Here is a 14,722-nt window from a genome sequence, read left to right as displayed (position 1 = left end):
CCGTCCCCCCCCTCCCGGGGGGTCCCCGTCTTCCGGGGGGGTCCCCGTCCCCCCGGGAGTTCCCCCCTCCCAGGGCGCTCCCTGCGTCCCCAGCGCTCCCCTCCCGCCTTGAATTTGGGGTGCCCGCACCGCGCGCGGGGAGGGGGTGCTCCCTCCCACGGGTGGGGGACAGCTCACACACCCCAGGGCCTCGCCGCTGGAGGGGCTTGAGCAGCGATTTTGGGGCGCCTCTCTCACTTTGGCATCTTTTGGGGGTGCTCGTAAACGTCTAAGTGGTACCCAGCGGTGCTCTGAAACACCCCTCCATCACCACTGCCCTCCCAAGCTGACACCACCCCCCAGTCCATGCCTGCATCTCGGCAGGACCCCACATTGGAGCTTCTTCACACCCCTCCGTGGTGTCGAGGGGGTGTCGGGGGGTGAAAACACCCCCAGGGCAGGGTCACGGCTTCCCCCCCCCCCGTCACCAAGGCTGCGTTGGTGGGACCGAGGGCTGCAGCCCCTGGTGCATCTCCTGTCACCTGCAGGGACACGCTCCTGACCTTGTTTCAGGACTAGGGGTGACTCCGGGGGGTTGGGATGTGGGGAGCCCGTGGCCGAGGAGGGGGTCAGAGCTGGGCCTCGTGGGCTGCAGCCCTAACCCCTGCCAAAACCTTCCTCTCAGGTACAGCTCATGGGCACCCGCGACACTGCGATGGCCTATTTGTGGTTCCTACAGCTCATGGAAACATTTTGGGTTTTGCAAAGCAGGTCCCTCATTCAAATCATCCATCGCTGCTTCCTCCACCTGAGCAGAGCTCCAGTCCTGCTCCACCAGGTTCCCCGTGTCCTCTGCAGGAGGAGGGAGCTCCTGGAAAACACCCACAGCCAAAGATGGGTCCTGCAAACGTGCGAGCGGGTCCCTGGGAACACTCTGGGGGAAGGAAGAGCAAACTCCCTTCAATCCGGCCAGAACCTGGTACGTTCACAGCGCTCCTCCTCCTCCTCCTCCTCCTCCAACGCCTGGAATCCATTTTCCTCAGTGACCTTTGCATCCGTGCTCTCAGCCAACCCGCTCCAACCCCATCGATTCCCGACTGTTTTGAACCAGCCTCACGTCACCCCTCCCAGCAGCAACGCACAGTGCTGGGGTTCACTGGTTTTACAGCTGCCCAGGTCTGGAAACTGGTTCCCGTGTGAACCAGAGGCCTGATCCCCCCACACACAGGTGGTTTTTTTGGCAGAGAAGTTGAGCTGCCACCTCCAGCCCCTCACCTTCAGGTCACCGGCGTTCACCACCACCAAGCGACACCGGCTCCGGCGCAGCCCCTCACCCTGATCCTCCCAGCCCACGCTGTATTCAGCTTGTTGGATGCTCACAGGAGCAGAGCTTTACCCAAACCCACGTTAGGTTGGGTTTTCATTTGCACTCTGGCATTTCCTGGAATACACACTTGCTGAATTCTTCGGGTGACAGCCAGGATGCTGCGTGTGGCCGTGAGCTCGGGCAGGGGCTGGGAGGAGGACTGGGTTTAAAGTCTCTGTTTAGCTTTCCATTAAGACTTATTGATTCTCTTAACTTTTTGTTCTCCTGGTTGCTAGGCAATCCCTCTCCCTCTCCTCCGCGTGCTGGAAGCCAGGGCTGCAGACAGAAATTTATATCTTGTAATAAAATCAAATCTATCAGAGCCTGCTGTCGATGGGGAGAGGGCGGCGTCCGGCAGGGACGGGCAGAGCAGGAGAACGGGTCAGCGAGGGTCCACCAGCAGCCACCCTCAGAGTTTAATCCCATCCCAGTTACTCCAGACTTCACAGCAGGAAAAAACCACAGCCCACGTGGGTGGAGAGAGAGGGGGGAAAGTGGGGATTAAATCACCCAGAACTGAAGATAAAATTGAATCTCCTTCTCTGGAGACATTCAAGCCCCACCTGGACACATTCCTGTGGGACCTGCTCTGGGTGGCCCTTCTCTGGCAGGGGGTTGGACTGGATGATCTCCAGAGGTCCCTTCCAACCCCATATCATTCTGTTTGGTGGAAAATCAAAGGCTTGACTCAATCTCACGTGCACAAAGCTATCTCCATAGATTCATTCCTGGTTTATCTAAGGCCGAGAGGTTGGGTGCTGCTCTGGTGTCCCAGGGGAGATCCAGTGGGGCTCCTGATGGACATCAGCTCTCAAGGGTTATGATTCCTGGCACAGAGCAGGGACAGCATTTGCCATCCTGCAGGGGCAAAGGACAAAGGTTGCCCTGGCAGGGCTGGCGGAGGCCACCGGGAGGCCACCAGGAATCTCTGCTCAGCCTTGTCCACCTCCTCTGAGCTTCTCCCCACACGCCGCCCGTGGGTAGGACCTGGCAGGGAACACTTAATAAATTTGCTCCTATTTCTTGCAAAATCCTCTGGGGACCAGTTGTCACTGTCAACACATCACCCTCACGCGGGTGGTTCCTGCCTCTCCGCTGCCGAGTGACTTGTTAAGATACACGTTTATATACGCATGTATATAAAGACTTACATATTTGTATGTAAAACCGTTTTTGTTTGTAAACACGCACACTTTTTAGCTCGGTCTTTTCTAAGTGGCAAGGTTGTTGCCTTAGAAACGGACATTATTAACGTGACCTCCCGAGGTGCTGAGCGGGGCAGCAGCAAGGGCCACCCCTGGGAATGCTGGGCTCCGAGGTCAGGGCAAAGGATGCTCAGAAACTCCTGGAAACCTTTTCATCATCTTCGTACTGACCCCCTGAAAATGCACAGATGTAACCATACCCCTCTCTTTTAGTCCCTTTCACCCCGGGGCTGCCTTGCTTTGTTAAGAAAGAGCTGTTTACACTGTTATTTAGTTAATTTTGCAGCCCCAGCCCTGAAAGGGCTAAATCAGAGTCACAGTTCCGCAGGTCAAAAGGTGTTGAACTCAACCCCTCCTGTGACCCAGGAGCCCGACGCGGGGAAACACCGCGAACTCCTGTGCGAGCAGCAGACCCGAGCAGAAATATCAATAATTCATGCTGCTGCAACTGCATTCGAGCAAAACTCTCCGGAGCAGGGGATGCACCAGGGCCGGATCCCTCGGGCTCCCTCAGGGAGGCAGCTCCTGCAGCTGGGGCTCGGGGGGAACCAGCCGTAGCTCTGACCACCCGCACCCCGGCAGCAGCAGCGCGTTTCCGCTGCAGAATGGTTTCCTGTTCAAAAGAAAGAAAGAAAGAAAAAAAAAAAAAAAGAAAAAGAAAGAAAGAAACTAAAATCCTAGAGGTTTTTGTTTAAATGAAAAATAATCTCTTATTTTCTAGGTTATCCAGTTAAATCAAGAGTGGCTGGAGGCAGGAATGCCACCCGGAGCTCAGAGCAGGGCAATTAAAACCACCTGAGGTGACAACCTGATACTGACACCAGCTTTCTCTGATTTTGAGCAAATTGCTTTATGGGCCCTGTGGGACTTTTCCCCTGTAAAGAGGGAAAAGCACTCGCTGCACCCGTGTGGTCAGGGTGGGCTGGTCAAGCCAAAGAGGGGTGGCAGAGCCCTGGCAGAGGCTGCCCAGGGAGGTGGTGGAGTCTCCATCTTTGGAGACATTCAAACCCACCTGGACACGTTCCTGTGGGACCTGCTCTGGGTGGACCTGCTTTGGCAGGGGGCTGGAGGAGATGATCTCCAGAGGTCCCTGCCAACCCCGTATCATTCTGTGACTCTGTGAACAGGAAAGTAGCCCCAAGCTTTTTCCTGAGGCTGCCCATGATGTGCTCAGACATCCTCCCTGGTCCTCCTCCAGCCGGGCTCGCTGCAGCCAGGGGCTGGGAATCAGCAGGCGGTTGCAGGGGGCTGCTCTGTTGCTCTGATGGGGTTGTTGGGAGCTGAGAGCCATCCTAGAGAGTGAGGGGGGAAGTGACAGCTCGAGGACGTTGTATATTTGTATGTCTGCTCTACAGTACGCAGAGAAATCTCACCACAAGAGAAACCACACTGCAAGAGTCCTGCTGCTGCTGTACCAAACCCACTTTATACCAAGTAAAACACCACGTGGAGGGGGTACCTGGCTCCATGGCAGCTACCAGGCACCCAAACAGAGCTATGCTGATCTCCACAGCCTAATGACGGGCTCTATTTTGCTCCCAGAGAAGATGAAATTAGACTAATCAAGCCAATAAATCACCTACTCCAGCGTTAGACCACTGCTTTTAGCATCACTCCTGATTTATACTAATTAAAAGACTTAAGGCCCGGGGAGGCTCCACGTGGAGAAAGCCAAGATATGTGTGAAGAGATTTCATAGGTCAGGTCATCAGCTCCTCCAAGAAAAGTCAAAGTGATTATTCAGAGCAGCGTCGTCAGTCCAGGCTGAGTCAGAGGCAGGACAGGTTGGACACGCAAACCACAGGGCAAGCACTTACTGTGGAAATTGCTTTTGCTCAATTCTGATAATTTAATCTCTGCCTGGCTCAAATGGCTCACCCTTCCAGGAACAGCTTGGAGACACATTCAAGCTGGAGATGGGACTGCAGGATGCCCCGTTGCGGGGTGGAGATGGAAGTGACCCAGGAAACTGCTGCCGGCTCCGGGGTCCTGGGAACCAGTGGCTGCTCCCACCAGGGACACCCAGAGCCAAGAGGGGAGACACTATGGGCAGGACCACAGCCCAACACACCACTGCTGCTCTGGAAATCTCTGCAGCAGAGCCCGAGTTCCTCAGAAAGAAGACAAACCATTGTGAAAGTGCAGAGAGGAAGAGAAAATGGTGCAATGCCAGGTCCCAGCAGTCGGTCTCGTATCACGGGCTGCTGCCTTCAGCTGCCCATCCTGCTCAGGCACCCGAGACCAACATCATCTTCTGTAACATTGCTCAGCTGCCATTTGCATAAAGCATTAGCTGGAAACTAAGCTGTGGGTTTTTTTTCTCTAGAAAGAGTTTAGAAATGATGGCCTGAAGGAAGCTGCCAAAGGTAATTGAGCCTTCCCCCAATTAACTTTGTCCACAGAAAGTGGAGGACCATGTCCTACCCTTCCTCTGGCCACTGATGGGGTTGCTTGGATGTCACTGCATGCCTCCTAAAAGCTCCCACAGCATCGAGATACAGAGCATGCTGCTCACTTATTTGTTTATTTCAATATGTTCTGCCAAAGAAAAATCAGCAAAGAATTAATTAACAGCAATTATTTCTAGCTACAACAGAGCAGCCCTGCTCCAGAAGCCATGAAAACAACATCATGAGACCCCTGTGGCCAAAAAGCCTTTATAAACAGGTGCAAAAATAAACAATTTTATAGCAGGCTATAAAAAGAGCCCACGGCAGGTTGGGGAATGGCAGGGGAAGAGCCATTTCCATGGCTGAGGCGAAGCAGCCGCCCAGGTGACTTTTGTGAAGGAGCTTTAATAAACAAACCGGCACGGAAGCACCAACCCGAGTCAAAGAACCAGCAGGACCAGGATATTGCTGCAATAGAGGGTTTCCTAGACCCGTCCCTGGGTGTTATTAGTGCTGCTAAAGTGATTTACTGCCTAAGTCAGTCCAACCGATTAGAGCCGTGATCTAAAGTTCTAGCCAGCTCTGGTTTCAGTGATAAACATCACCCACCCCCCCACCTATTACTTGCTAAAACGAGCCGAAATAAAGCCATCAATCCAGACATCTCTCAGCTCAAATGAGCCTTTCTAAGCTGGCACCACCGACACCTGTGAGTCTCCTGCCACGCACGCTGAAAGGATGGAGGGAGGGAGATGTTCCAGACACGCTCTCATTTTTCACCCACCCGGGTGGGTTTTTTTGCAGCAGCCAGTGAACTCAGTGTTTCTCTCCCTTCCACCACAACTCACACATCTCCTGGCGCCACAGCCCTGCAGGGACCCAGTTCCTCTTACATCTCCCTGCTGCACAGGGACACACTCAGCATCTCCCCGGCTGAGGAGGCCAGGACACATCTCCTTGATAAGGATGAGGTGGAAGGGTTTGACACTGAAAGAGGGGAGATTGAGATGAGATGTGGGGAAGAACTTCTTTGGGATGAGGGTGTTGAGAGCCTGGCCCAGGTTGCCCAGAGAAGCTGTGGCTGCCCCATCCCTGGAGGGGTTCAAGGGCAGGTTGGAGGGGGCTTGGAGCAACCTGGGCTGGTGGGAGGTGTCCCTGCCCAAGGAATTGGGTTGAAACTCAGTGATCTTTAAGGTCCCTTCCAACCCAAACCGTTCTGTGATTCCAGAGATGTCCATCTCCGCCTTCCAACCCAAACCATTCTGTGATTCCAGAGATGTCCATCTCCATGCTGTGTCCTAGTAGGTGGCAGAGGATGGTCCCTCTTTCCCACCCAACTCTGCAGCACAGTTTGGGGAGGGGGAACCGCACTGAAACCCACCCTCTGCTCACCCACACCACTCACACCCATGTCTGTACACCCCATCCATAGCATCACCCACCCTCTCCCATTCAGGTACCAGTCTGGCACAGGGCTGCATGGACCCAGTGCACATACACCTCTAGATCAGATGGAAATCTGAATGCATAGAGAAAGGGGGACAGATTTCTGCTGCCTTAGCAACCGCTCTGAGCGTGCACCGCACACCGGAGACGTGCCAAACAACAGGCACAGCCCCGAGCGTGGGCTCCCTAAGGGCTGGGTCACCCCGATGGGTGGGGAGGACGGGGGCTTGCTAAATCCACGGGCTGAAGTCAGCACAGCCCAACGCCCACCTCCTCACCAAAGAGCAAAAGCTGAGGGAGGCGACGCCAGTGATGAAAGCAACGGCCCCCACACCCCTGGGATTTCCTATTTGGTCCTTGCTCGTGGGGATGCGAAGGCTCATTTATCAGTGGGGGGGTTTCCCCTGCTTGGTTCAGCATCCTGAGTTACCAGCAATTTTCTCAGCTCTGATCTATCTGCAGCTTCTCAGTGGCAGCAGGGGTTTTTTCCCTATTTGTATCTCTCTGCCCAAAACTGGCTTCCTCGGTGCAGCGACACCCTTCTGACCATCCAGCAAGCCCTGCTGCCAGGGGGCTGTCAGAGCAACCCAGAAGGAAGAGCCCCCTCAGACCGTGGCTCTAAGCAGCCTGCAACACACAGCATCTCATCAAATCCTCAGGGCAGCCCTGGTGTCCCAGATTCTGTAGCGCTACCCTTCTCCTGCCTTGTCCACCAAGGAGAGACTCGGTGCCTCCAAGCACTGCTGAAACCCAGAGCAGGGTTTGGTAACAGAGAAATGTAAATGGAGCAAACAAAGCTGGAGCTGATTCCCCCATGCAGCACCTCCTCCCGTGCCACCGCCTCCCCACACGCTGCCCTGGACCAGCAGCCTGGCAGGCACCACCACAACCCGGAGTGGGAGCAGGTTCTGGCCGAGCAGGGCTTGCTGGCATCGAGGAAACCAGAAATCCTCCAGCTCCAGGAGCTGTCAGCTGCTAGAAAGCTCCTAAAATAGCCAAAGGACTCGGCTGCCCCACGGGGCTGCAGAAACCCCCACTGCCTGCTTTTTAAAATCGTCAAGGTGAAGTTAAAAGCCTGGTCTCCTTGATCTCCTCACCCCTCTGCTCTCATTAAGCAGGGCTGCTTTCCACCACTGCTCCTGCAGAGTTTGCCAATCATAAGGATCTAAGCAGAAAAGTATCTACAGTTCTGGGTAGTTTAAGGAACCAGCAACTCATTACCAGCTCATAATTGGTTGTTACCAGCAGGACACACAGCCAGAGGGACCACAACATCCCTCCCACACCAGTGGGGACCTATCTTAACTCTGGTGGGAGCTGGGTCAGAGTGCTCCTGGAGAGAGGGACACGTCTCACTGAAGAGAGGGAAGCATGGGACAGCAAGAGCTGGATCCAGCCCACCAGATTTGGTGCATCTCAACTGTTTTACACTCACAGAGATGACTTTTGGCCTTTACTGGGGTACCTGGCGAACACCAGGCTTGTCTGGGGTGCTCCTCATCTAGCCCAGCAAGAAGATGATTAATGCACCAGCTAATTCAAGTCCCAGGTACCTGGCGAACACCAGGCTTGTCTGGGGTGCTCCTCATCTAGCCCAGCCCAGCAAGAAGATGATTAATGCACCTGCTAATGCAAGTCCCCAAATCTCCTGGAATAATGGGAAAAAACAACCCGGTGGTGAAACAGTCCATGCAGAGAGAGCACGAGCATCACAGCCTCCAGGAAGAGCCATAAAAATCTGTCCCTGTGCTACCATCAGCCCCAGGAAACAAAAGAAGTGCCTCAAGGTCTCTCAAGTCCCCCACACAGCGTTGGGCTTCCCGGTGACTTTCTATGAAGCTCCTATTTTGAGCAGTGATCAATTATGCATTTCAAGCCATATGGCATCTCATTCCAGAAGGAAAGCGGTTTGTCTTGAAATCTGCAAGGTAGAAAATCTGCTGCATCCTGACGGAAATGCAGCACCACCAGCCAGGCACAGGAGTGATGGAAGAAACAAAAGAGGCAGAATAAGGTAAATCAGACACCCAATTTCCACTGAAACACCCTGGAAGGGGAAACAGCCCCTTGTAAGTGCCCTTCCAAAGAGTCTTTTTTTTTAAATTAATCTGAGTTAGAGCTTTTTTGTGGAAACCCTGACAACGTGGGAACCCCGACACAATATGACACGTACTCAATTTAGCAGGAGGATCTCTTCCCAAAGGGATCTCCTCCAGGCAGAAACAGTCCCTAAAGCCCTTTGGGGCCACTGGGAGGGCTCCCAGGAATGACCACACTCTAGCATCGGTCCCTTCCCAGGAATGATGGATTAGAAACGTAGAAACACACTGCTCTCCAGTGGAACCAGAACACCCGAGGCATTTTTCAGTCCTACAGCACAGAGAGATGCTGCAGAGGCTTTTCCTCCAGGCTGCTCCTTCCCTCCCTGCAGCATTCCCTGACCTTTAACTGCGCCAGTGCCGCGCTCCAGGCTTGGTTCCAGCAGCTTTGTGGAAACTGCACTGTCTCCCAGTGCTCTGCAGGCCTGCTTGGGGTGAGACAACAACAGGGTGGAATTCAAGAGGTGCTCTAACCAGTCCAGTTCCCCCCCTAGAACCTATTGATGATCTCAGAGGTCCCTTCGAACCACTAAGATTCTGTGATTCTGTAATCCCCAGCAACGCCATGGTCTGCAGAGGAAACCAAGTAAGTGACCACTCACTGTCAGCACGATGTCACAGGGACACCTCATATAAAAGCAGCAGCAAGTGAAAGTGATGTCATTTTGTGCTGCAAAGGCCAATTAATCCCCAGCAACGCTGTGGTCTGCAGAGGAAACCAAGTAGGTGACCACTCACTGTCAGCACGATGTCACGGGGACACCTCGTATAAAAGCAGCAGCAAGTGAAAGTGATGTCGCTTTGTGCTGCAAAGGCCAATTAATGACTTGATGATCTCAGAGGTCCCTTCGAACCACTAAGATTCTGTGATTCTGTAATCCCCAGCAACGCTGTGGTCTGCAGAGGAAACCAAGTAAGTGACCACTCACTGTCAGCACGATGTCACGGGGACACCTCGGCCCTGAGGGAAGCAGGACAAACTGGGGAGAACGCTTTGGAAGAGGACCAAGGGGAGAACCAAGTGTGAAGGTCACCTGGCTACACCCTTTGTCCGTGTGTAACTCTGTGCACAACCCCAAACGCTCGCTTCACAGCTGCCAACAGGCACAACCCTTCCCCAACACCCCTTCCTTAGTGTAGAGGCACAGGCTGGTTGTGCTCCTGCAGAGGACTTTGGACCATGGCCCGCGTCCAGCGAGCACGGGAGGCTCTCTTTGTATAGGCTGCTCTACGAAAGAACGCTCGGAGCCTTGGAAATATTTATTAAACCCTTTCTTCCTTGTTCCACAGGTCACTGGGGTTGTTTGGAGAGACACACTGAGAGCACAAGGTCCCCCAGGAAGACACAGGGGCTGGCTGGCAGCAATGTTCATTCTGTAAGTTACAGCCATGACCAAGGTTGAGCTCTTTGCGGTTGAACGGATTCTAACCTGAGCAGAGGAAGGGGGAAAGCAGCAGCAAGGCTCTCCCGAGTGCCAACACACGGAGCTCTGCCCCCAGAGCCCTCCAGGGACTCCCTGAGGCCAGATCCCAAGCACGAGGGTGCCTGGAGTTACGGGGTGAAGGAGGCTTTGGGAAGAAAAGCTGCAGGACAGAGGATTCCAGCCCCCTCGCTTATCCATTTCTATTATTGTGTTAACAGCTCACAGAGATTTTCACCCCAACACAAGCAACATTTCCTCCTGCTTCGGGCTACCCCTTCCACACCTGGACCATTCCCACCAGGCGGTGGTTGGTTACATCATTCCCAGCCAAACTTCCTCTCCTCCTTTTGCCCCCGTTTGCATTTCCCCAGCTCCTGGGGTCTGTCACCAGCTGGGGCCTCACAGCAGCTTCTCCCGTGAGGATTAACACACTCCTGGGGGACCTCCTGCAGGGCCACAGGCAGCAGAGCAGCTCAACAGCTCCAAACAGCTCCATGAAGCCACCAGCGACCCCAACAAACCATTTCACTTCAGCATTTGAGAACATCTTTTGATAACATCTTTTGAAACTGCTTTTTTCCCCACCACCCCTCCTGCAGCAGGTCCAGAATTTGGACAATGACCAAGTCCCCAGTGGCCCCTCCTTCAGCATGCAATCTGAGACAGTTCTTTTAAATTTAAAATACCACCCCAGCTCAACAACCAAAATTCCAGCACTCAAGACTTCAAAAACTCCACCCGTTCCTCTATAATAACCTGGAGGAAAGCGGTGGTATCGACTGTCTCCAAAACACACGCATTTAACTCAGAAATTAACCAGTTTGGCCAAATAACAGCACAGAGCAACATCCCAAAGATGAAACTAACACGAAGAACAGCCTGGGTTACTCCAGCACCGCTGGTGGGTTTGGTTGGACCAGGGATTCGTCTCACCTTATAATATTCCGGGAGCACAGAAGCATGAAATTTGATTTCTTTCTTCTGCAGATGCTGGAGATTATTTTAATAATTCTGACTTGGTATCACTGAAAGAAAGCTCTTGTTCAGTGGTTTAATATAAAGTCTTTTAATATCTGTTTCAGCAATAAAATCTCTGCTTTCTCTTCTCTAAAGGTACTAATCTCAGCAAAGGATGTAATTTAAACAGCAGAATGAAGAAGAATAAAACTATGCAGCAGCAAGTGAACACTCTTTTCAAACAGGGACCCGCTCTGAACTATCTGCGGTCTGTTCCATCAGATTAGACCTGAGCAACAATTTAAACCCCAGCTCCAACCATCAACACGAAGAGCAGAAAAATGTTCTTTTACCCTTTCCTGGATCTCTGCGGGAACAGACGCACGGTGGGGAGAAGCAGAAGCAAAAGGAATAATAGCAGACAGCAGGAAAGGTGAGACATATCAAACAGAGAACATCAAACAAAGGACAAAGCGTAGGAGAACTGCCTTGGCAAACTGTGTGTGTATCGCTGTCTGTGGGCCCTGACCCTAAACCTTCCAGTTTGAGAGCCAGACACACAGAGACAGGATTCACCAGGTTAAAAAAAGATGAAAAAAAAAAGGCAGCAAGGGGAACAGGGCAGGACATAGCAGAAAATACAACCAGAGGATTTACCCATCTGTTGTCTGCTTGAAACATATTTCTAGGGGCCAATCAGGCCAAATTGTTTTGGCTTGAACTCTGTTTATTAATAAAGAGAGACCCATTTGCATTAGTATATGGGAGAGAAATACCACTGGCTCTGATAATTCAGGGTTAAGTTACACAAACACCTATCAGGGATCTTCTCTACATACTCTGACCTGGTTTCTCCCCCACTGCACGGCCTGTTGCCTCGCCTTCTCACTCTCTGGGCTGCACTACGTGCTTTAGAAAGAAATACTGGATTTCTAACTAGCTAACTCTTGAGCTACCCCATTTTTTTTAAACATAAAACATCTATTTTTAAAAGAATAAAATTTTCCAATCACATTTATATATACATTTCAGTTACTTAGGGCACAAATAAATACCATTCCTGTCTCCACAATGATTTTACCATAAAAATATAAAAAACCCAACCATATGGCAGCTCTACTTGGAGAAATTAATATATTCATAATGCAAGATTCCCAGTTAAATGATGAAATAAAGTTAGGTGAACACTGTTGGCATATTAAATAAAGGCAGAATCACTTCCTGACTTGTGTCTGGAACTCAAAAAACTGTCCCAACAACAATGAAGGTTAAATGACTGAACCCCCCCGCCAGTGGTTTCTACAGCAGGCTGAGGGGATCACTCTAAAGACAGGGATTAATACCAGCATTTAATTAAAAGTAATTTCCAAGTACCGTAACAGCTTTATTTCCACCTGACAAGTACCTGCTGTAAGCATATTAGTAATGCCCACATGAGATTAACCTATACTTCAAGATCTGCACAACAAAGAGGAGGGTTTTTTTGTCTTATTTTTAAATAGGACTTCACTGTTATTTCAGAGACGCAGAGAATACTTCAGGCAGTAATTGTTTTCTCCCAGGCAAAATGTTCTTACAGATCTTTGAGAGTAGGCTAGAAAAATTAAAAGAAAAAAGTTAAGAAAGACTTAAGGAAAGTAGACAAAGGCACTATTTTTGCTCATTTAAGAAAATCTTATTTTAGGAAAATTAAACTCTGAAAAGAGGTTCCTTCAGGAAATACTTCCTATTGCAGTATGAACAGAACGTACAATATGTACTACACAAGAGTTGTGCTTTCCAACATGAGGAGCGGCGCTGTTTTTCTTCATTACAACTTTTCAGGTTTTGCTTCTGATTTCTCATCTATCAGATCTTTAAATCCCAGTTTTTCCAGTGGTTCGTTAGCCATAAGTTGCCTAAGTTAAAAACAATAAAACAACAAAAACATTATGCAGAACACAGTCTATAACCAAGAGAATAGCAGCATTTTCTGTTTCATTTAATATTATTTACTCTGATGAAACCCAAGACATCCATAGGGAGTAAGCAACCGCCGCTTCCCAAAGCCTTAGAAACTTCAGTTTTGGGAAAGCAACATTCAAGGGATACTTTGTTTTCTTAACACCTGTTTTCCAATTAAATGTGTTGTTTCCTAATAGTAGATATTGAGTAAGAGTTTCCTCAGAAACTGAAACGACCTTTGGTTGTCTTTAACTAACAGAGTACATAAGAGCTTCCAAAAATTCTACCTGTGCCATTTACCAGACTTTTAAGCATTTGTGGTGCTGCTATACTTTGCTGCAGTGATTGTCAAACTGCTTTTGATTTGCAGCCTCCCCCAGCACCAGCCCATGCAGTGTACACACAAGCATCCCTGTATTTCAGCTCACTTAATAACACCCTTTGTGCATTTCCCAACGAGCTCCCTGACCCACCACAGACCAGAAGACACTGCAAAACAATGCCAGAATGAACACATCCCCAGAGAGCCAACCATCGCTTTTTTCACTTGAACTGAGGAAAGAGTTAAACTTTTAACTTGTAACCATAGCTAGGAAAAAAATAATAAAGCTTCACACTGAGAAAGACAGTTCTGTGCAGTGGAAGCTGGCCAAGTCTCAGATATCTTGCCTTTCAGGTGGGTAACTACACCACACCAAAGATATAAGCTAAGTGAATTGCTGAAGCCATAAACAACACTTGCTTCTCACAGGGACACAAGCTTACTGCATGAAGAATTAGGAAGAAATTATTACTATTAGGAAGAAATTCCCCGCTGTGAGGGTGGTGAGAGCCTGGCCCAGGTTGCCCAGAGAAGCTGTGGCTGCCCCATCCCTGGAGGGGTTCAAGGCCAGGTTGGAGGGGGCTTGGAGCAGCCTGGGCTGGTGGGAGGTGTCCCTGCCCAGGGCAGAGGGTGGCACTGGGGGGGCTTTACGGTCCCTTCCCACCCAAACCATCCTGTGATAGAGAAGGAGCTGAGCTCTGGGATGGGAAGTCTTAGGGACAATACATCAACTTCACCAAGGCCAAATCTTGTCCCTTTGAATCTATGAACGCCTCGGCTGCGGGTTCCCTTCCCCTCCCCACAAAGGGAGCCCCGCCGCTTCCCCACCCCGGCCCCCCCGGCCGCCCCTCAGGCCCCGCCGGGCCGTGCCCCGGGTACACCTGCCTCTCCATGCGGCACTCCAGGTAGGCCATGGCGCGCTGCCGGCAGGCCCCGCTCTCGTAGCCGCTCTCGCGGAGGCACTCCATGAACCGCTCCTTGAAGGCGCTGCACTCCCCTGCAACACACAGCGAGGGCCGCGCTACCGCCGGGCCCCGGGCCCGCCTCCCCGGCGGGGAGCGGAGGGTAGGCCCGGCGCTAGGCCGCGGGGCGGCCGGGCCCGCGTTACCGCACCGAAATGATCCAGGGGGAAGGCGCCCTTGTCCGGCGGCCGGGGCTTGAAGCTCTTGCTGCCGAAGTTCATGGCGGTGGACATGTCGCCGGCAAGGGACGGGGGGGGACACCCGGGGCCGGGGTCCCTCCGGTCACACAGCGGCCGCCGGGGGGAGCCGAACACCGATCCTCGCCGGCGATTGCCGAGCGCATCGAGCGGAACACGTGACCGCCGCCGCTCGGCGGAGGGGGCGGGGCGACGCCACGGCGTTGATATGGCAACCGCGGGCGGACCTGGGCGTCGCCGCGGCGGCGTGACGTCACGACGTAGGCCTCGCCCGGCAGCGCGGGTCGCCATGGAGACGGTGCCGCCGCCCGCCATGTTGGCCCGGGCCGGCAGGGTCGGACCCTCCTCCTGCCCCGGCCCTGCGCCTCCGGCTGGGCAGGCCTCTGCCAAATTAAACGTTTTCTTCTCATAAAAACCGTGTTATCTTCCTA

General features: G+C 52.2%; 1 protein-coding gene across 2 annotated transcripts; it reads right to left on the bottom strand.

The window, feature by feature from the left end:
- Window positions 1–10,959: 10,959 nt before the first annotated feature.
- LOC106890424 (cytochrome c oxidase assembly protein COX19) lies at window positions 10,960–14,478 on the bottom strand. Of its 2 annotated transcripts, XR_001412521.1 has the most exons (4): window positions 14,246–14,477; window positions 14,018–14,129; window positions 12,618–12,764; window positions 10,960–12,460 (listed from the first exon to the last, which is right to left on the bottom strand). XR_001412521.1 is itself a non-coding variant. In XM_014946231.1 (3 exons), exons 1-3 carry the CDS (start codon window positions 14,325–14,327, stop codon window positions 12,677–12,679), a joined length of 282 nt encoding a protein of 93 aa, XP_014801717.1. In that variant the 5' UTR covers window positions 14,328–14,478; the 3' UTR covers window positions 10,960–12,676. The 2 variants fall into 2 exon arrangements, 1 of the variants encoding a protein (XP_014801717.1); XM_014946231.1 differs by having other exon boundaries at window positions 10,960–12,764; window positions 14,246–14,478.
- Between the last annotated feature and the right edge of the window lie 244 nt (window positions 14,479–14,722).

The sequence above is a fragment of the Calidris pugnax genome, unplaced genomic scaffold, assembly GCF_001431845.1.
Source record: "Calidris pugnax isolate Ruff unplaced genomic scaffold, ASM143184v1 scaffold123, whole genome shotgun sequence".
Taxonomy (NCBI): Eukaryota; Metazoa; Chordata; class Aves; order Charadriiformes; family Scolopacidae; genus Calidris; species Calidris pugnax.
Note: the sequence above shows the minus strand (reverse complement) of the source record. Positions and strands in the feature narration are given on the sequence as shown.